The 22,045-nt window shown below is 26.7% G+C and overlaps 1 protein-coding gene across 1 annotated transcript; it reads left to right on the top strand.

The window, feature by feature from the left end:
* Nucleotides 1-680: 680 nt before the first annotated feature.
* LOC119676414 lies at nucleotides 681-20,526 on the top strand. The gene is made up of 56 exons (XM_038087653.1): nucleotides 681-876; nucleotides 1,529-1,674; nucleotides 2,043-2,793; nucleotides 2,861-2,990; nucleotides 3,050-3,133; nucleotides 3,187-3,270; nucleotides 3,330-3,413; nucleotides 3,473-3,556; nucleotides 3,616-3,699; nucleotides 3,758-3,841; nucleotides 3,906-3,989; nucleotides 4,047-4,237; nucleotides 4,293-4,438; nucleotides 4,750-5,485; nucleotides 5,553-5,685; nucleotides 5,745-5,828; nucleotides 5,888-5,971; nucleotides 6,046-6,129; nucleotides 6,189-6,272; nucleotides 6,332-6,400; nucleotides 8,718-8,930; nucleotides 8,988-9,146; nucleotides 10,104-10,388; nucleotides 10,445-10,528; nucleotides 10,584-10,667; nucleotides 10,728-10,811; nucleotides 11,476-11,559; nucleotides 11,621-11,704; nucleotides 11,760-11,950; nucleotides 12,003-12,148; nucleotides 12,629-13,460; nucleotides 13,525-13,657; nucleotides 13,723-13,806; nucleotides 13,866-13,949; nucleotides 14,010-14,093; nucleotides 14,162-14,245; nucleotides 14,300-14,383; nucleotides 14,440-14,621; nucleotides 14,677-14,819; nucleotides 15,333-15,990; nucleotides 16,058-16,121; nucleotides 16,181-16,264; nucleotides 16,324-16,407; nucleotides 16,464-16,523; nucleotides 16,584-16,667; nucleotides 16,731-16,921; nucleotides 16,985-17,124; nucleotides 17,855-18,218; nucleotides 18,304-18,424; nucleotides 18,487-18,570; nucleotides 18,647-18,730; nucleotides 18,790-18,873; nucleotides 18,941-19,024; nucleotides 19,088-19,278; nucleotides 19,331-19,428; nucleotides 19,934-20,526. The coding sequence occupies exons 2-56, from the start codon at nucleotides 1,620-1,622 to the stop codon at nucleotides 20,092-20,094; spliced, it is 8,895 nt and encodes a 2,964-aa protein (XP_037943581.1). The 5' UTR covers nucleotides 681-876; nucleotides 1,529-1,619; the 3' UTR covers nucleotides 20,095-20,526.
* Nucleotides 20,527-22,045: the final 1,519 nt, after the last annotated feature.

Below are 22,045 nucleotides of genomic sequence, written 5' to 3'. Positions count from 1 at the left end.
TATGTAAAAATTAGAAACTCTAATTGAATAAATGCATGCATCAGAGTTTATTAACCGTGACAGAGTCACTCTTAAGAATATTTGCATAATAATAGCTTTATTATTTGTCATATAATAATTTTTTCATCATTAAAAGCAAACATTTTATTCTACTCTTCACGTTTAAAAAAAATTGATACTGTTTAAAAAAATTAGAAATACTAACTGAATATATGTTTACGTCAGAGTTTACTAACCCATGATTAGAGTCACTGTTAGAAAACATTGTGAATCATAAATCGCAACCACAATGATTTCGAAATAATTATTGTCATCATGATTTTAAAAATTCCTTTCTTAGAAATCTGATTTGTTTTAAACTGAGCTTTATTGATATGTAGCTTAGTGAAAAAAGTTACTTCGAATGTTGAACTTGTCAACATTTTACCGTCAAATTCAGACACCCTCAAAATTATACTGGAGCAGATTATTATAATGAAATAAGAAATTAATATAATTTTTGTGATCGGATCAATACATAAAATAAATTTCTTATGTGTAAATATGAACTTGTCATGTTGCATAAATTGCAACTCTGGGACGAATTTTGAATTTGTTTTTTTAATTATATAGGTACGTCATATTAATCCTTTAAATAATAACAAATATTAGGTGCACAACAAAAAGGATTTTTGTTGTTATAAAATATGTATTAAAAGTTTTATTAATGAAATAGTAATAAAAAGTTATTCAACTCATATTGTATTGTGACTTGTAATACAAATTTACTTTTGGTTTAATTGGAAACAGCAAACTGAGTCATATCAATTGTAAATAAGGATATAAGTTGTAAACTGACTTGGCAATAGTTTTTTCAAGATATAAAAACATATAAAAGTAATGTATGAATAATAAAAAAGTTTCTTATTAAAAAAATAATCAATCAAATCTGAATTACAAATTTATAAAATGAATGTTTTTTCTTTCAGAATTTTAAATACACAATCTTCGTTGTGTTAATATGAAAACCTTGTGGATTTGATTTTATTTATTTGCGTATATTTATAAATAAATAAATACTAATATTATAGAATATAAGTAGATTCTAATATAAATAAAAAACTTAGAATCTCAAATGTAAATTAAGAAAAAAAATTAAGTAGAGCCGATTTGAGTTAAATAGTGATAGTTAATTTTACATTAATTAATAATAGATAGTTCAGCAGAAGATGCTATAGGTTGTACTTAAGAATACGTGCAATAATTGTTATAAGTCGTTAAGACGATTTATTGCAAATGCTGGATTTAAATTTTTTAACCGTCGTCCAATTATGAAAGCTTTAATAGCATTTAAATTGGTATCATTAGAATAATGTGGGTATACTTTACTTACTTAAAAGTAGCAATATTGGAATAAATTGAGGAAATTTTATTATCAATTAATTAATTCATTTTATATCTGTTGACTGTTTTTTAAGCTTTATTATATTATGATTATTATTATAAATTCCTTTTAATTATCGGAATAAATATTATTTTAATCTCGCAGACTTAAGCAACATATCAGGATTCATTTATCCAAAAGCAATGATGGAAATGAAACCCAAAAGTATAAATTCAGATGCAAAGAATGCGAAGTGATGTATGCAACAGAGGAGGAACTTAATAAGCATATTGACATGGAAGTTCATGCAGGTGAGGTATTATTAGAACATATACATTTTTTATTTTTTAAGGAGTGGTTTTATTCGATTCGGTTGGTACTTAGAGTTTAATTTTCTAGTTCATAACAATTTCTGAAGAAAATGTTAAACGCATGGAATGTATATTTTGAATAAATTACATTCACAAAATCAATAAGTAAAAGGAATACTATTTTCATATTTTATCAAACCAATTTATGTATATACTTTTATATATACTCCTAAAGCCAGGGTATAACTATATATAAAATATAATTATTTTTAATATTAAAATTAATGTTATATGTAATAAATAATATAATACAAGATAATTTCTAATTAAATATTTAATACATATTATTGTTATATTAAATGATATAGCAACTGGACGAACAGATTGTGTGCTCGATTCAATTGAAACTTTAAATTCTCATATACTTGAGATTGACAAAGATGAGTCTGAGACCTTCGACAAAGAAAAACTGACTCCAAAATTAGGACCAAATTGTTCCATCGTCTCGATAAAAAAGATTTACAGAATTGATGATTTCAACGAAAATTCATTTGAAAATATTACAATTAATAATAATGTTACGCTACCAGAGAAACTTAAAGAACAAATATCAACGGAAACAGACGTTATTCCACAACCTCATGTTGAGTATGATAATGAAGTAATTAAAAATGAGAGTATTATACAGAAGCTGAACGATATTGCTTCAGAAACTCTAGCTGGTGTTGAAGAAAACTTTATAAATGAAAAAGCAACAGAGAGTTTGTTATTAGAAAACCTAGACTGTTCTGTAATAACGATAGAAAATGAGACAACAAAATTGGAACCGGGAACTATTGTTTTTAAAACTCAAACTCGTAGCATTATTCTACCGGGATTTGTAAACACTGAAACTTATGAAGATTGTACAGAAAATGTATTATTAGAAAATAATACGATAGAAGATGAATTCATAAAAATGGAACCGGAAACTGCTCTCACTGAAACACTCAGTGGTACAATTACAGACAATGGAACCTCGTTCGAAAGTGGCAGTGAAGTACAAAATTTAAACAAAAATAATGCAACTGAAACAACCACAGAAAATCCCTTTAACGAAAACGAATTATCAATTTCGAAGTAAGTTATAAAATTAATTGTTATATAAAAATAATATATATTTAAACTTTTGTATGAAATGGTATAGTATTCATAAAAGTATGACAGAAAGGCGATTTTTTGCTTGTGACTTTTGTAAGAAGAAGTTTCGGTTTTACAGCAGATTAAGAAATCATCGTCGTTCTCATACTGATGAGAAACCTTATGAATGTACCGAAGTAAATTTTTAACTTATTTTTGTTAAAATTAATATATAGTAAGTATATAATTTTTTTAGTGCAATCAAAGATTTTCTGCAAAGAGCACACTTAAGTGTCATATGACTCGACATACTGGTGAAAAATTCTTTAAGTGTACAGAAGTAAGTGCTAATTTTTATATAAGATTATACATAACACGTATTTATTTTTATAGTGTGATCAAAGTTTTTCTACTAAACGTGCTCTAAATTATCATTTGAAGCGACATAAAGGTGAAAAATCCTTCTTATGCACTGAAGTAAGTATAACGTTTAACAATGTTTAAAATTTAATATAATAAATAAATATTTTTTACAGTGTAGTAAAAGTTATGCTTTTAAGCATTCCCTTAACATTCATATGAGGCTACATACTGGTGAAAAACCGTACTCATGCACAGAAGTAAATATCTAAATAATTTTTATTTAAGATTAAATATAATAAGTACATGTTTTCTATAGTGTAATCAAAGTTTTACTGCTAAGCAATCACTTCATCTTCATGTGAGGCGACATACTGGTGAAAAACCTTACTCATGCACAGAAGTAAATATTTAAATTATTTTCACTTATTTACAATTCTTACAATAAAATATGTTTTATAGTGTAATCAAAGTTTTGCTGTTAGGCATGCACTCAACTGTCACATGCGGCGACATAATGGCGAAAAGCCGTATTCTTGTACAGAAGTAAATATTTAAATTATTGTTATTTAAGACTAATTAAAAAAATAATTATTTTTTACAGTGTAATAAAAGTTTTTCTGTTAAGCATGCACTCAATCGTCATATGAATCGTCATACTGGTGATAAACCCTATCCATGCACTGAAGTAAGTATCACCATTATATTCACCATTATATTTAAAAAAAAATAATAAGGTTTCATTGTTATAGTGTAATCAAAATTTCAATGATTTGCGTTCACTCAATGACCACATGGCCCTACACACCGGAGAAAAACCCTATTCATGCACTAAAGTAGATACATTAATTATTTTTATATAACAATAAGTAAAATAGTATATGTTTTTGTAGTGCAATAAAAGTTATTCTATTAAAAGTTCACTCTATTGTCATATGAAGAGACATGCTACTGAAAAACCATATGTTTGTAAAGATTGTGGAAAACGTTTTAAACGAGGTCGTAATCTACATCGCCACAAGAGCATTCATCTACCTGCATTTACCTGTAATCAGTATCAAAAAAGGTTCACATCCAACAAGGGGTAAGTAAATCCTTTTAATTATCGGAATAAATATTATAATATTTTAATCTTACAGACTTAAGCAACATATTAGGATTCATTCATCCAAAAGCAATGATGAAAATGAAACCCAAAAGTATAAATTCAGTTGCAAAGAATGCGAAGTGATGTATACAACAGAGGAGGAACTTAATAAGCATTATGACATGAAAGTTCATGTAGGTGAGGTATTATTAGAACATATACATTTTTTATTTTTTAAGGAGAGGTTTTATTTCCTAAAGACATGGAATGTATATTTTGAATAAATTACATTCACAAAATCAATAAGTAAAAGGAATACTATTTTCATATTTTATCAAACCAATTTATGTATATACTTTTATATATACTCCTAAAGCCAGGGTATAACTATATATAAAATATAATTATTTTTAATATTAAAATTAATGTTATATGTAATAAATAATATAATACAAGATAATTTCTAATTAAATATTTAATGCATATTATTGTTATATTAAATGATATAGCAACTGGACGAACAGATTGTGTGCTCGATTCAGTTGAAACTTTAAATTCTCATATACTTGAGATTGACAAAGATGAGTCTGAGACCTTCGACAAAGGAAAGCTTACTCCAAAATTAGGAACAAATCGTTCCATCTTCTCGATAAAAAAGATTTACAGAATTGATGATTTCAACGAAAATTCAACTGAAAATATTACAATTAATAATAATATTACGCTACCAGAGAAACTTAAAGAACAAATATCAACGGAAACAGACGTTATTCCACAACCTCATGTTGAGTATGATAATGAAGTAATTAAAAATGAGAGTATTATACAGAAGCTGAACGATATTGCTTCAGAAACTCTAGCTGGTGTTGAACAAAACTTTATAAATGAAAAAGCAACAGAGAGTTTGTTATTAGAAAATCTAGACTGTTCTGTAATAATGATAGAAAATGAGACAACAAAATTGGAACCAGGAACTATAGTTTTCGAAAATCAAACTAGTGGCATTATTCTACCGGGCTTTGTAAACACTGAAACTTATGAAGCTTGTACAGAAAATAACACGATAGAAGATGAATTCATAAAAATGGAACCGGAAACTGCTCTCACTGAAACACTCAGTGGTACAATTACAGACAATGGAACCTCGTTCGAAAGTGGCAGTGAAGTACAAAATTTAAGAAAAAATAATGCAACTGAAACAACCACAGAAAATTCCTTTAACGAAAAGGAATTATCAATTTCGAAGTAAGTTAAAAAATTAATTGTAATATATAAATAATATATATTTAAACTTTTGTATGAAATGGTATAGTATTCATAAAGGTATAACCACAGAAAAGCGATATTTTGCTTGTGACTTTTGTAAGAAGAAGTTTCGGTTTTGCAGCACATTAAGAAATCATCGTCGTTCTCATACTGATGAGAAACCTTATAAATGTACCGAAGTAAATTTTTAATTTATTTTATTTTAAATTAATATATAATAAGTATATAATTTTATTAGTGCAATCAAAGATTTTCTAGAAAGAGCACACTTAAGTGTCATATGAAGCGACATACTGGTGAAAAGCTTTTCTCATGCATTGAGGTAAGTATAGCGTTTAACAATGTTTAAAAGTTAATATAATAAATAAATATTTTTCACAGTGTAATAAAAGTTTTGCTTTGAAGCAGTCTCTTAATCGTCACATAAGACAACATACTGGTGAAAAACCTTATCAGTGCACTGAAGTAAATATTGCAATTAGGTTTATTTAGTATTAAATATATTTAGATTTAATTTAATTAATAAATATATTTTACAGTGTAATAAAAGTTTTGGTTATAAGCATGGACTTAACATTCATATGATGCAACATACTGGTGAAAAACCCTATCCATGCACTGAAGTAAATATTACAATTATTATCTTTTAAGATTAAATATCATAATTAAATATAATTCATAGTGCCAACGGAGTTTTGCTCGTAAGCATGTGCTTAATATTCATATGAGACAACATACTGGTGAAAAACCCTATTCATGCACTGAAGTAAATATTGCAATTATTTTCCTTTAAGATTAAAAATCATAATTAAATATATTTCATAGTGCCAACAGAGTTTTGTTCGTAAGCAAGGGCTAAAAATTCATATGAGACGACATACTGGTGAAAAACTCTAGACTGAAGTAAATATTGCAAATAAGTGTAAATAAGATGAAATGTTATACAAATCTATATATATTTTTTATAGTGTGTTAAAAGTAAAAATAAAAAATAAGTACGAAAAAAATAAAAAATAACTACGAAACGAATTGTATATATTCATTAGATCACATTTTGACAGACATTGTAATATTCGTTGTATTTATAGTTATATATAATAGGGGTATTCAAACCTCGATAACTCGGTAGAGTGAGGAAATATTGTGGATATTTGTTTTTCTAAGATTACAACGTTACCCATTTAACAAATTACCCAATCATCAGGTCTGAAATTTTTTTTGTATTCAGTTAAATATTTGCTAATTCTTATTATTATGGTGTGTTCCACCAAACTTAAATATAATTTAAATTTAGAGTTTTTGAAATGCATTGTTTAAAATAAAAACTTTATAATCCTATGCAAAAATTTAAATACCATATATATATAAAAAATTTCGATAGTCTTTAAAATATTTTTACCACACATATTATGTATAAAATGCATATATTATTTGACTGTTATTATCATTACAAATTGGATTCATCCTATCCGCAAAAAAATATTATTACTTTGTAATTATCATGTAATTTTGAATATGTATCAATAAATGCATATTTATTTTTTTATTAACAAAATATACTTATACTATGTTCAGACAGCCAAATTTAATCAATTTCGTTAAAATTAAATTAAGTTAATTTGGAAAGTGTTTATACTGTGCCAAATTAAACAAATCATATGTTTTTTGTTTACAAATCTAATGTTAAAAATTACATGCTCCAAACACCATTTGTATCTGGGAAATTGTAAAAGTTGATTATTAAACCTATAAAGGATGGCATTCAACAGTTTAATTAGCTGTAGTGGGTTTCAGGTATGTCAATTATTATTTTTCACTCTATTTTAAATTAATAATAGTTACAGTTTTTTTCTATATATTTAAATTATTTGCAGCTGTTTAAAAAAAATGTCACTTCTTAGTTATTTCAACTTATCTTTTGCTTAAAATTTATCTTACACATAGTTACATTTGAAATGTCCCTTAACTTCAGCCTTCGTTTCAACGAAAGGCTCGTTCTTTGGATGTTGGATGATAGCGTTGTTAAGTAACGTAAAAACATTAGAACAGTGTTTCTGTTTCTTATTAGGCAATTACGTAAGTGATGGATGATAGCGTTGTTAAGTAAGTAAAAAACTACATTTTTCGTTTATTACAATTACAATGAATGTGCAGCTTAAACATATATTTTAAATAATTGCAATAAATCAATGCCAGCTGAAACGGACTATTAGTTGTCTATATAATTCATCGGAATTTCATTTATACATTATCTTTCAATTTAGAGCCAAAAACAGTATCAATATAAAATTTTACAACGGACTATTATGAAATTCAAGATGAAATAAAAATTAACTGAGGGTAATAAACGTTTCTCGAATAGTTTAACAATAAAATGACAAATGTATGAACGTTTTCTGGTTAATATTGAAGTGTCAACGAAACCGCTTTTATTTTTGCTGATTTTGTTTTACACAAAAGCATAAAAATTGAAAGTAAAATGATGAAAAAGTAGAATTATTTATATAATTATTTTATTTCTACTAAAATTTATTTATTTAATATTATTTGAAACACTTCAAATTCCAAATAAATCAAAATATTTCGCAGCACTGCACAATAATAAAAATCAGCTGATGTTTTACAAAATATCAGAAAAAATTTTAGTCTTGATGTTTGGTAATTTCTTAACTCGGTAACATTGAATAACGCATAAACATATATGTTGCCGAGTTACTGAGCACGTATGATACCCTTATGAACTAAATCTGTTTTATGTAAATATGAAGTTTTTGTCCTGCATAAATTGCAACTCTGGTATGCATAATAAATTATGATTTTTTTTAAATTGCATTTGTCATTTCAATGTTCAATATAGTGAATGTGGTATTAGGTAAACAATATGTAAACAAATTTAGATATATATGTATATATATATACGATTTGTTAATGAAGTACAATAAAAAGTATTTCTTACTTCTGCCTCAATGAAGATACAATTGTTGTGCCATTGCAAACCAACTTCACTTTGTGTTTACTCTATTTGAAAACAATATACCGAGCTTTCTGTATGGAAGTGCGTTTGTTATTTGCCAATCTTTTGAAAAATAAACTGATGTTTTATTTATATGTAAATAAATATTATTTTCGCTGTGCTGATGACAATGTACAATGTTACGACTTTAATTCTGGATTGAACTGGGATTATTTTTAATGAGAAAACATTTGAAAGCTGAAATTAAAAGAAATGAGTCACGTTTTAAAAACAATTTCCATTAGAGGCGAGGAAGGCCCTATAGTTGATTTTACACTAACTGATAGTGTAGTAAAATCGGAAACAACTACTGAATTTAATATGGTAGATTTAAGCAATGATACTTCAGAAGAAGATTGTACTCAAGAACAGAAATGCGGTAATTGTTATAAGTCGTTTAGACGATTTAGCGTAAGTACTGGATTTTATTTTTTTTAAAGTTTTTCTAAATCTTGTCTTCTTCTATAGGAGCTTGAAAAACATTTAAACTTGTGTCACTTGAATACTGGGTTCCACCTACCAAATATAGAAATGATGACAAATATTGAGAAAATCGAAGAGGATGCAGTTAATATGGAGCGGGACAATATATGCTTTTGCTGTGGCGAAAGTTATGATACATTTCATGTAAGTTTTTGTTTTTTTACCAGTCTTATTTGTCAAATAAAGTATTGTATTTAAAATGTTCATCAAAATACTTTTCGATAAAACATAAATGTGACCAAAAATTTAATTTCGTAATGTAGTTGTATACTGAAATGTTTGCAATTTTATTATTCAATATTACACTATAGAACACAAAGAAAATTTCGAATGTAAAAACTCCTTTTGTTTTTAATTTCTATAATATATAATTCAGCAAATTCATTTATTAAAAGTTTACCCTAAAAATTTCTTTCGAATCATTAATTTTTCTAAAGCTCAGTATCTGCTACAGGGAAAATAAAATTTATTTAACTTTAGTAAAAACTAATAACGTGAAAACAATCGATTTCTTGTTTGACTGTTCTTGTTTTTATATATCATCCTTTGTGGTTGTTGTAGCCCACTGGGAGCTTCTTGTGAAGTCTTTCTGGGAGATGTCGAACGGCACTTGGTCGTCCCTGGCGACGAGTAGCTTCGGGATGTAGACCCGGTCATTTTTGGAACCATCATCCTTTGTAGTTACGTTTTGCTTTTTGTTTAATATATTTTTCTTTAAAAAATTAAAAAGCAATAACTATGTACATTTATTCAAATCTAGTAAACATCAAAGATAAAAGGGTAATTACAGTGTATTTTCTCACCACAAATGAATGTCAAGCTTTCTTATATTAATTGATTTTTTATAAAATAAGTTATTATATTATTTTATATTAAATAATGCAATATAACTAATTATAAATCTTATTATGGCATATATAATTATTTGGTATTTTTAAATGTATTTGTAATTTTTTTATTTCCTAACGTAACGAATTCTAGAAATATCAGTTAAAGTTCTTTTATACATTATTTATTAATTCAGTGAAAAGATTATTTTTTCAAAATTTTTCAAGTAATTAAATGTAACTAACTTTTTACTCACACTATTTTATTTTTCAGTTGGGTCCAATAAAATGTTCTGGTTGTACAAAATCTTTTAAAACTTCAATTAGCTACGAGCGACATATTTTCATAACTCATTCGGAATCTGACGCATTTCCTTGCACTACATGTAATGCAAAATTACGAACAGTTAACCTTTTGAAGTTGCATGAAAAACAACATGAGAGATATGGAGAAAATCGCGTTGTTTGTGATTTTTGTGAGAAGAAATTTCCATCATTAAGTGCATTAAAAGATCATCGTCGTTCTCATACTGGTGAAAAACCTTACTCATGTACTGAAGTATATATTGCAATCCATTTTATTTAATACTAAATATTATAAGCAATATTTTATAGTGTAATCGAAGCTTTTCTGTTAAGGAGTCACTCAATCGTCATATGAGGCGACATACTGGTGAAAAACCTTTTACATGCACTGAAGTAAATATATTTAATATATAACATTTATTTAAAATATAATATGTAATTTTAATAGTGTAATCAAAGCTTTTCTCATATGAATACACTTAAATGTCATATGACGCGGCATACTGGTACAAAATTATTTGCGTGTACTGAAGTAAGTTGTGCTATGATTTTATATAATATTAAATATAACATCTATATATATTTTTTATAGTGTAATAAAAGTTTTGCAGTTAAGCATGCTCTCAAGTATCATATGAGGCGACATACTGGTGAAAAACCTTATCTATGCAATCAAGTTAATATTGCAATTTTTTTTTTTAATTTTAATTTATTAAGTAAAATCAATAGTGTTGAAAATGAACTATTTTTTAAGTATAAAGGTTCCAACAGTAATGATTTGTTTTGACGATCGGTAGAATAACGTTTAGCATAATTTCTCTGTAACAATAAGTAACGAGTAACGATGTGCTTGAAAATAATACTTTGCCAACAGATAGTTTAAAAAAATATGCTAAAATGAATATAATAGTTAATTTTTAATTAAAAATTAAAATTAAAATAAATTTTTAATCAAGTTAACTCTTGAGCTAACTATACAGCTGTTTTAATAGTTAGTAGCTAATTGCATTTATACAGGCTGTGTTTTATAACGTATATTCTAACAAAAGCATGGCAACTGTTTAAAATTTTACCAACATTGGCATACTTTGTTAATAAGCGAGACGTATTATTGTTTCAAATGTTCGATATATCAAAAATTCAAGCCTAACATGTGTAGTCCATGTAGAAATACCGCTTATGCTGTGTATTTGACAATGCTTGAAATAGCTTTAATATGTATAGTCATTCAAATAAATAAACTAAAGATAACACTTTTGTTATTGTAATTCATTACTGTTCGCACCTTTGTATACATTTGTTACTTTTATTAAGTATAATAATTATATATTTTTGTACAGTGTAATCAAACTTTTGCTCTAAAACATGCACTTACTCGTCATATGAAAACACATACTGGCGAAAGGCCCTACAAGTGTAATGAAGTATATATCAATATTGTTTTTATTTAATATTAAATAATTAATAAAGTTAAAATTTTTACAGTGTAATCAGAGTTTCACTGCTAAACGTTCACTCCATGATCACATGACGCGTCATACCGGTGAAAAACCACACAAATGCACTGAAGTATATATTTCAATCATATTCATTTAAAATTAATTAACAACGAAATGTTTTATAGTGTAACAAAAGCTTTTCTATTAAGAGTTCACTCTATCATCATATGAAGAGACATGCTGCTGAAAAACCACACGTTTGCAAAGATTGTGGAAAACGTTTCATACGTGCCCTTAATCTAGACTATCATAGCAAAACTCATGCACGTCCATTCGCTTGCGATCAATGTAAAGAAAAATTCAAAACCAATAAGGAGTAAGTAATTCTTCTTGATTAATTTGATTATAATAATATTTCAATTTTGTAGACTTAAGAAACATATCAGAATTCATTCATCTAAAAGCAAGGATAAAAATGAATCCCAAGAGCATAAATTTAAATGCAAAGAATGTAAAACGATGTATGCGACAAAGGAAGAACTCAAAACTCATTATAATATGGAAGTACATAAAAGTAAAAGAGTAATTTTATATTTTAAAATGATTGTTACTTTGAGTTTAAATTTCTAATCAATCACATAATGTTTGAATCGTGTGTTAATTTTAAAACCGCATTTCATATGAAAATAGTTTAAAATTTTTGTTATTTAAATTTATAGATTAATTAAATAAATATAAATGTTAATTATCGAAATAATTTTATTAACTGATCAATACTTTATTCCAAATCAAAACTAATTTTATAACCATACAAATTATACATGATAGATACTATTAAGTTTGAACAACCTTTGAATGTCGGTACGAAATTATAGTTTATATTTTAACATATTTTGTAAGTTCAAGAAATACCGGGAACACCTTTATACGTAAAAAACAGTGCTTATTATTAATCAATTTTAAACAAAAAATTTTTAAATATTAACATATATATTATGAATAACATATAAAGTCACATAAAATAAGACCTTTTTAATAGATGCATTTATTTCAGCCAAACACAATACGAAGAAACAAAAAGGCTCTGTGACTCGTCATAAAGAATTCACATCAATTAAAAAAGATTCTGAGACTAATCGAAGTACTAAAAATTCACCAAAATTAGAACTAAATAATTCTGTGTCTTCGCTAACAAAGATTTACAGACTTGATGATTTAAACGAACTTCCAATTAAAAATGTTTCAACTAATAATAATATAATGTCACCAACAAAATATTCATCAATGGAAGATAAGGTTATTTCACATTTTTCGAAAGATGAAGAAATGCCAAGAAATGTTCTAACGATAGAAAACAAAAGTATTGAAACGGAACCAACAGTTATTATTCCTCACAATCTAGTTGGTGCGATAACAAAAAATGAAATTTTGTTTGAAAATGACACTCCTAAACAAGAATTTATAGAAGAAGCAGTAAATGAAAGAAGTACTGTGGTTAGGGAGTATTCTACAATAATAATAGACAACGAGACTACAAAAATAGAGCTAAGGGCTACTATTCCTGATACTCTAATTGATCCAGTTATAAATGATTGTGCTATATTCGACGATGGTGTTGATGAGAAAGAATATAAAAAAAATGAATTATCTGAAGGTAGTACAGAAAATTTATTTTTAGGAATCGAACAGTACTCTGTTATAACGATAGAAAATGAAACTATTAAAAAGGAGCCAGAAATTAGTATTCTTGAAACAGAGACTAGTACAGTTATAAATGATGGACCTACAATCGAAGGTGATAGTGATCCACAAAAGTTAATAGCAAATAACTTAACTGAAACAACCACACAGAATTTATTGATCAACAATGAATTACCGGCTTTGAAGTAAATTTTTAATAATATACAAATAACATAATATATATTTAATTTTGTTCCAAATTTTTCACAGAGTTCCTAAAAATATGCAGAAAGAAAAACAACTTATTGCTTGTGATTTTTGTGAAAAGAAATTTCCGAATATGAGCTCGCTGAAAAATCATCGTGTTTCTCATACTGGTGAGAAACCTTACACGTGTACTGAAGTAAATATTACAATTATTTTTATTAAAAATTGAAATTAAATATAATAAATAAACATTGGTTATAGTGCAATAAAAAATTTGCTGTTAAGCATGCTCTTAAGTATCATATGATGCTACATACTGGTGAAAAACCCTACACATGTACTGAAGTAAATATCGAAATCATATTTATTTAAGAATAAATATAATAAATAAATATTTTTTATAGTGCAATAAAAGTTTTGCTATAAAGCATGCTCTCAAGTTTCATATGAGGCGACATACTGGTGAAAAACCCCACGTATGCACAGAAGTAATTATTTAAATTATATATACGTTTAAGATTAAATACAATAAGTAAAAATTTTTTCAGTGTAACAGAAGCTTTACTGTTAAGCATGCACTCAAACGTCATATGAAGATACACACTGGCGTAGGGTTGTACGAATGCACTGAAGTAAATATCATTATTTCTTAAAATAATTAATAATATAGTAATAATGATTTTTTTTTTAATTTTAATAGAATAATCAAAGTTTAACTGCTGAGCATTCACTCTACAATCACAAGGCACGAAATATCAATGAAACTCCTTACACGTGCATTGAAGTAAATATTACCTATTTTTATATACCGTTGAATAATAAACTTAAATTTTTGTAGTGTAAACAAGGTTTCACCGCTAAGCATTTGCTCCATAATCATATGGCGGGACATACTGGTGAAAAACCCTACACCTGCACTGAAGTATATATATAAATTATTTTTATTTAAGATTGAATAAAATAGTATGTATTTTGTAGTGTAATAAAAATTTCTCTATTAAAACTGCACTCTATCATCATATGCTGAAACACAGTAGTGACAACTTACACGTTTGTAAAGATTGTGGAAAATATTTTATACGACGTCTTAAACTACGCCACCACAGTGGAACTAGTCCAGTTACTTGCGACCAGTGCGAAGAAAAATTTAAATCCAACGAGTAATTCATTCTATATGATGAATGGAATAACTTTAATAATAATTTTATTTTGCAGACTTCAGCAACATACCGCAACAGGCTTATCAAATCACAACTTTGAAAATGAAGTCCAAGAGCATAAGTTCAAATGCAAAGAATGCGAGGCGATGCATGTAACAGAGAAAGAACTTGATACTCATTATATGGAAGTTCATACAGGTGACGTATTTTTAACACTAAATTATTTTTTATGTTTTTAAAACTGAAAGAAATACAATAGTAATTCTACATTTTCTGGGTTTAAATTCCTTATTCAATATAATAGTTTATATGTTTTCTGGGATTATTTGTGAGCAGAACGATAAATTTCAAAAGTAAATTCAAAAGACTTATGAAATGTTTATCTTGAATAAATGTTATTCACAAAATCAATCAATAAAAATTAAAACTATTCTGTCTATATTTTTATCAAATCGAAATATACACATATATCACTATATATACTCGTATATCATCGTATTCTTACAACCATTGAAATCAAGTCTATGTAATTATATAAAAATAAATATATTTATATATTATATATATAATTATATATTATATATATATTTATATATTATATATATATTTATATTAAATATATTTAATATTAAGTATTATGATCAATTTATAATGTAATATGAAAGAAGTGTTAAAATTAAATATCTAATAAAAATTTTGTATATATTTTAGCTAAATATAATAGTGACCTATTAAATGGCATAGAAAAAGAACGAGTAGATTGTGTGATTCGTGAAAAAGAATCAGATTCATTTGATACTCCAAATTTGCATATACTTGAGATTGAAAAAGGTGGATCTGAAACCTTCCAGAATGTTAAGCTTAGTCCAAAATTAGAACAGAATCCTTCCATCTTCTCAGTAACAAAAATTTATAGAATTGATGATTTCAACGAAAATTCAATGGAAAATGTTACAACTAATAATAATGTTACGCTACCAGTAAATTTTGTAGAACAAACGTCAACGGAAGCTGATATTATTTCACAACCTTTTATGAAGTATGAAAATGAAGTAATTGAATATGAGAGTATCAAAACGGAATTAAATGATATTGCTTCTGAAACTCTAGTTAGTGCTAAAGAAGAAGTAAATAAAAAAAGTATAGAAAGTTTATTATTAAAAGAAAAAGATCACTATGATATACTAAATGAAAATGAGACTATTAAAACGCAGTCGGAAACTATTGTTTCTCAAACAGTTACTGGTGCAATAATAGACAACCGAAACTCATTTGAAAGTATCACCGTGTCAGAAGAATTTATAAATGATGAAGTAAATGAAAGAACATCAGACCAATTGTTAACAGAAAACATACTAACAGATTTAAAGCAAGTTAATAGATTTATTATGAAATAAAAAATATTATAATTAATTTTTTGTTTTGGTTTTCTGTAGCGTTTACGAAAGCACACACGCTGGAATACGTCACAGTAGTGAAAAACCTTTCAAATGCTCTAAAGTAAATATTGCAATTATTTTCATTTAAGTTCAATTAAAATGTGTACATTATTTTCATAGTGTGAACAATGTTTCATGCGTAAAAATGGGCTCTATGTTCATATGAAACGACATACTGGTGAAAAACCCTTCAAATGTTCTGAAGTATACATTTCAATTATTTCAATTTAAGTTTAAATAAAATATGTATATAATTTTAATAGTGTGGACAATGTTTTGCTCGTAAGGCAGGATTGTTTAGTCATATGAGACGACATACTGGTGAAAAACCATATGAATGCACTGAAGTATTTATTTTAATTATTTTCTTTTAACTTTAAATAAAAACAGTTTTTCTTTGAAGACATCTTTCAAGCTTCATATGCAGACACATACTGGAGAAAAACCTTACACATGCCATGAAGTATATATTTCAATTATTTTTATTTAAGATTATATATAATGAGGATACATTTTCTTACAGTGTAATACAAGATTTACTTCCAAGCAGTCACTCGATGTTCATATGAGACGACATACTGGTGAAAAGCCCTACACATGCAGTGAAGTAAATACTAAAACTACTATTTTCATTTGATGTCGATACAATAAGTTCAAATATTTTTTATAGTGTAATAAAAGTTTTGCGGCTAAGCAAGTATTTAATCACCATGTAAAGATACATACTGGTGAAAAACCACATGCTTGCCTTGATTGTGGAAAACGTTTTCTGCGAGCTATTGAGGTGTTTTACCATAGTAAAACTCATCTACGCCCATTTGCCTGTGATCAGTGTGAGGAAAAATTCAAAACCAATAAACAGTAAAAAAATTTTGATTTATATCCGAAATGTAGTACTAATTTTGTAACTATTTTATTTTGCAGATTAAAGCAGCATACCAAAATTCATTCATCAGAGCCAAATTGTAACAATGAAGCCGAAAATCAAGAATTCAAATGTAAGGAATGCCATGCGATATATGCGACAGAGGAAAAACTTAAAATTCATTATGGAGTTCATATACGTATGTTATTTTTAATATATATAGAATTTAATCTTATAAAATACTATTAAATAATTTGCGTATTTGTATGCTAATTCTTCATTTCTCGCGAACGGCCGAAGTAAAAAAAAACAAACAAAATGTATCAATTCTTAAGTTTCCGTTACAATGAGAACCAATACATTCTTAACTTCTAAAAAACTTAAAAAACTGCATATTAACTGTATAATTATAGTATTTTAAACATATTTATTGTATGTATATATATATATTACCGTATACATATTTATTACATATACAGTACATAATATTATACATATCTATTATACATAATATTATATACTTATATTATTATTTTCTTATCGACATCGAATGCTTCATATATAATCACATATAACATATAGTCATATATAAGCACATAGCCAAGCGTTGAGATGAAAAACTTAAGTCTCCCAAAGTGAATCAAAAAACCATATTTATACAAATGTGTGTTTATACAATATTGTGGTACGTTGTTATCTACTTTATCGTCAACGAGTATTGGAACATATAGGCCTCGCGTTGATGTGCAGAGTATAAGTTGACGATAAATCCGATGAAAAGCACACCTTGGGTTTTATGTAAAGTTAACATATTTTGTACAGTGTAATGAATATCAAGCATAATTTGTATTTATTTGTTAATAACAAATGTAGTAAATCATATTTTGATGATGTTTCTTAAATCAATTTAATTTATTTTTCGTATAAAGAAAATAAAACAAAAACCGATGCAACCGCTGAGAAAATAATATTAGAAAACGAAATGTGCACTAGATTACAAAATGAAAATATAAGGATAGATCTAAAAGCCGCTGATAATGTTACATATATTGACGATACTGGTTTTACGCAGCAATTTATAAAAACTGAAATGTCTGAAACAAGCACAGAACAAGTGTTATTAGAAAACGAAGAATATACTGTTATAACAATAGAAAATGAAACTATAAAAACCGATCCAGAAACTACTACAGAAACTCTTACTGGCGCAATCATAGACAAAAGAAATTCGTTTGAAGTTGATAGTGCTATGCAACAAGCTACAACAGATGATGTATCTAAAAACACCACAAAGTAAGTTTGTAGAGTTAATATGATGTATGAATAGTATGATAAACCATTATTATTTTTTTTGTTTTTTACACGTTGCTCATTAAAGTGCACATACGGGAGAGCCTCAATTTGATTGTGATTTCTGTGACAAGAAGTTTCGATTTCTAAGTAGACTGAAAATTCATCGTCGTTCTCACACTGGTGAAAAACCTTACATATGCAGTCAAGTAAAATATTGAAGATAATCTCATCTTAAAATAAATATAAAACAAGTAAATATATTTTACAGTGTAATAAACGTTTCTCTAATAAGGGATCACTCAATATTCATATGAATCAACATACTGGTGAAAAACTCTATGCATGTCCTGAAGTATATATCTATTTCAATTACTTTTATTTGATATTTAATATATGAAAACAAAAATTTTTATAAATATTTTTAACAGTGTAAACAAAATTTTGTTAGCAAGGAAGGACTCGAAAATCATATCATGCGCCATAATGGTGAAAAACCTTACAAATGTACTGAAGTAAATATTGCAATTAACTTAATTTAAATATTATATATAAAAGTAGATTTATTTTATAGTGTAACAAAAGTTTTACGCTTAACAATGCACTAAAGCAGCATATGAGGCAACATACTGGTGAAAAGCCCTACTCATGCACTGAAGTAAGTATTGCATTTATATTCATTTCATTCAGTAAATACAATAAGTATGCATACATATTTCTTATAGTGTAATAAAAGATTTGTGGTTAAGCAAGGACTCAAGCTTCACATGAAGATTCATACTGGTGAAAAACAATTCACGTGCACTGAAGTATATATATAGTATTTGTTTACATTTAATATTAATTATAATGCATATATATATTTTTTATAGTGTAAACAAAGTTTTGCTCGTAGGGCAACACTAAATCTTCATATGAAACGACATACTAATGAAAAGCCACACGTTTGTAACGATTGCGGAAAGCGTTTTATTCGAGCCGTTGATCTTCGTTATCATAGTAAAACGCATGCAAATACATTTGGCTGCGATCAGTGCGAGGAAACATTCAAAACCAATAAGAAGTAATTTCATTTAAATTGATAGAATAAATTTAATACTAATTTAATTTTACAGGCTTGAGCAACACATCGAAATGCATTCATCTAAAAGCAAAAATAAAAAGGAAGCCCAGGTAGAATCTTTTCATGTGACAGAGGAAGACTTTAACATAGGTGAGCTTTTTTTAGAATACATAAGTTCAAAACAGTTTAGCATTTGTGTGTAATATATTTGTAAATTATTTAAAGATAAAAACTAACTGTATGTATACTTATTTGTTTAAATATGTTACTAGTATATATACATAGCAGTGAAAGTCTGCGTTCACCCACAAATTTTTTCTTGAATTTCGCATAATTTATTTAATATTTACTCAAATTGATTTTTGAAGTGAAGTACTACATAAAAATTTAATATTTATTCTTTTGAACACAATTATATGCAAAAGCAACAATTTGCACAATTATATGCAAAACAGAAATCAATTTGAGTAAAAACTAAATAAGTTATGCGAAATTTAAGAAAAATTTTGTAAGTGGACGCAGACTTTTTTTACTATGTGTATGTATATCAGATAACTTCGAATTACATTCATCACAAATAAGGAAAAATGCATTTTATTTTTACATAAAGCCATATATAATAAAATAATTTAAATACAAATTTACTTAATTTAAGATATGGAAAAAGCAGAACGGGCAAATTGCAAGGTTTGTGATAAAGAATTCGATTCAGTAAAAATTCTAAATGCTCACATACTTGAACTACATAAAGAGCACACGGAGCCTTTAAACAATGCTAAATGTGAGCTTAAATTAGAAATAAATAGTTCCGATTGATTGCGCATAAAATTATACGGATATGATGGTTCTAAACAAAACCCAATTAAAAACATTACTACAAGTAGTAAAAGTGTTATTTTATCGCCAGAATGTATAAAAGATGAACTTCCTGAAACGCTGTAATCGTTTATTATTGGAAATGAATATGAAATTTATACTCATATAAATGTGGAAAATGAGAGCATAAAAAAATTGAGTTCAAATCTGTAGCTCTTTAAGAAGATTAAAAAGTTCAGCTTGTGAGTATGGTACATGAGAATTTTGAATATAGTATAAAAACTAGAGCAAATGTTCAAATATTTTTGAATACTATGTTAGGCAAAATTAGTTTATTCGATGAATCTGATAAAAATAAAAATATTTACATGTATAATCCAATTTATATAAATTAATTTTAAATCTAACAACTTGTATTAAATGTACATAACATATGCGTATAACTTACATTTGTTGTTTTGAATTGACTAAAGGATTGGATCTTTACATACTATGTTATGTTACAATTATATTTATGATGTTAGTGTAATTAAGAGAATTAAATATTGAAAATAATTATATTAATTCTTTGATCAGTTTATCGATATGACTTGAATTAATTATGTACATTTCATAAATTGGGTTAGAGACACAGAGACACTTAAGGTTAACGTAAGTCAGTTTAATTTTTATATATTTTGATAAAAAAAATAGTACAGTAAATAATTTATTGATTATATTAATTAAATAAATTTTTAATAAATAAATATTAAGATTAATCTTACTGATAAATATTTTATTTAAAGAAAATGGTAAGAAGTGTTCATACATTTAAAGTTATTATAACGCAAAAACAAACAAACAAACATTCCGCAGAAGTCCAAAAAACTTCAAAACTCGGATAATATATACTTATATATATATATAATAAAAATACAATTCATGTTTTTTTACTTTAAGGATTTACTTACGATTTTTTTAAAAACAGAAATATGTTTAAAGAGCGAACTGAACTGACAACTATTCTAACACCCCCATTTTTTTGTTTCGCTGTAATCTAGCTATTTCTAGTATTTTTATTTCTATAAATAACAAATATATACCAGCTTAATTACCAATTCTTATCGTAGTAAAATACTATGGAAGACACACTCACCAGAGAACAAAAATGTACCGGCAGCACCATTATTAGTAGGAAGTCGATATCATAGTAGTTAAGAATTCTGGCGAGTAAAATCTTTTTACATTATTATTTTTGTTTTCATTTTATGTTACTTGTCATCTAACAATAAATACTATTTTTAATTTATAAACGAATATTAATTTATCCAAACAAAATTGTCTTCTTCTTCTTCTTGTTCTTGTGTTAGTGCTATTACGCACTTTTACTCTATAATGGCTGGGGGCTTATCACTATCCCACACTAGGCTTTAACTATGCTAACAAATCATATCATTTATTTGTCTTTTAGTTGATGATGGACCTTAAATCAGCATATCTTCCTGAGAGTCCAGAAGTGGACTTGAGGATTGTTAGGGCGTGGTTAAGTAGCGTATCAACTTTAGTGAATAATTTTAGAGCTCTGTCTCTGATATTTTTTTTCACTGAGTCAATCCTAAGATCTCTATGTATGTCTATTAATCTAATATACCATGGAATATTAAACAGTCTTCTTAAAGCCAGGCTTTGAGCTAACTGTAATTGCTTTAAGGTAGTATTTGAGGCTTTGCTATATGTAACACATCCTAGTATTATAAATAAAACATTGAAATCTAAGCTATTAGATTGGGTGGCACGGAAGCCACCAAATTTGAGTAGCAAAATTTTTCATTTATATAGAATATACAATATATATATTTTATCTAAATTTTTTTGTTTAAAAAAAATTTATTGAGATTTACCTTTACAACAAGACAAAGAAAGAAGCAAAAACATTTATTTTTTTTTTGACATTTATTCTTCAATATTTTCT

The sequence above is a fragment of the Teleopsis dalmanni genome, chromosome 2 (assembly GCF_002237135.1).
Source record: "Teleopsis dalmanni isolate 2A chromosome 2, ASM223713v2, whole genome shotgun sequence".
NCBI lineage: Eukaryota > Metazoa > Arthropoda > Insecta > Diptera > Diopsidae > Teleopsis > Teleopsis dalmanni.
This window is presented reverse-complemented; position numbering and strand designations above follow the sequence as displayed.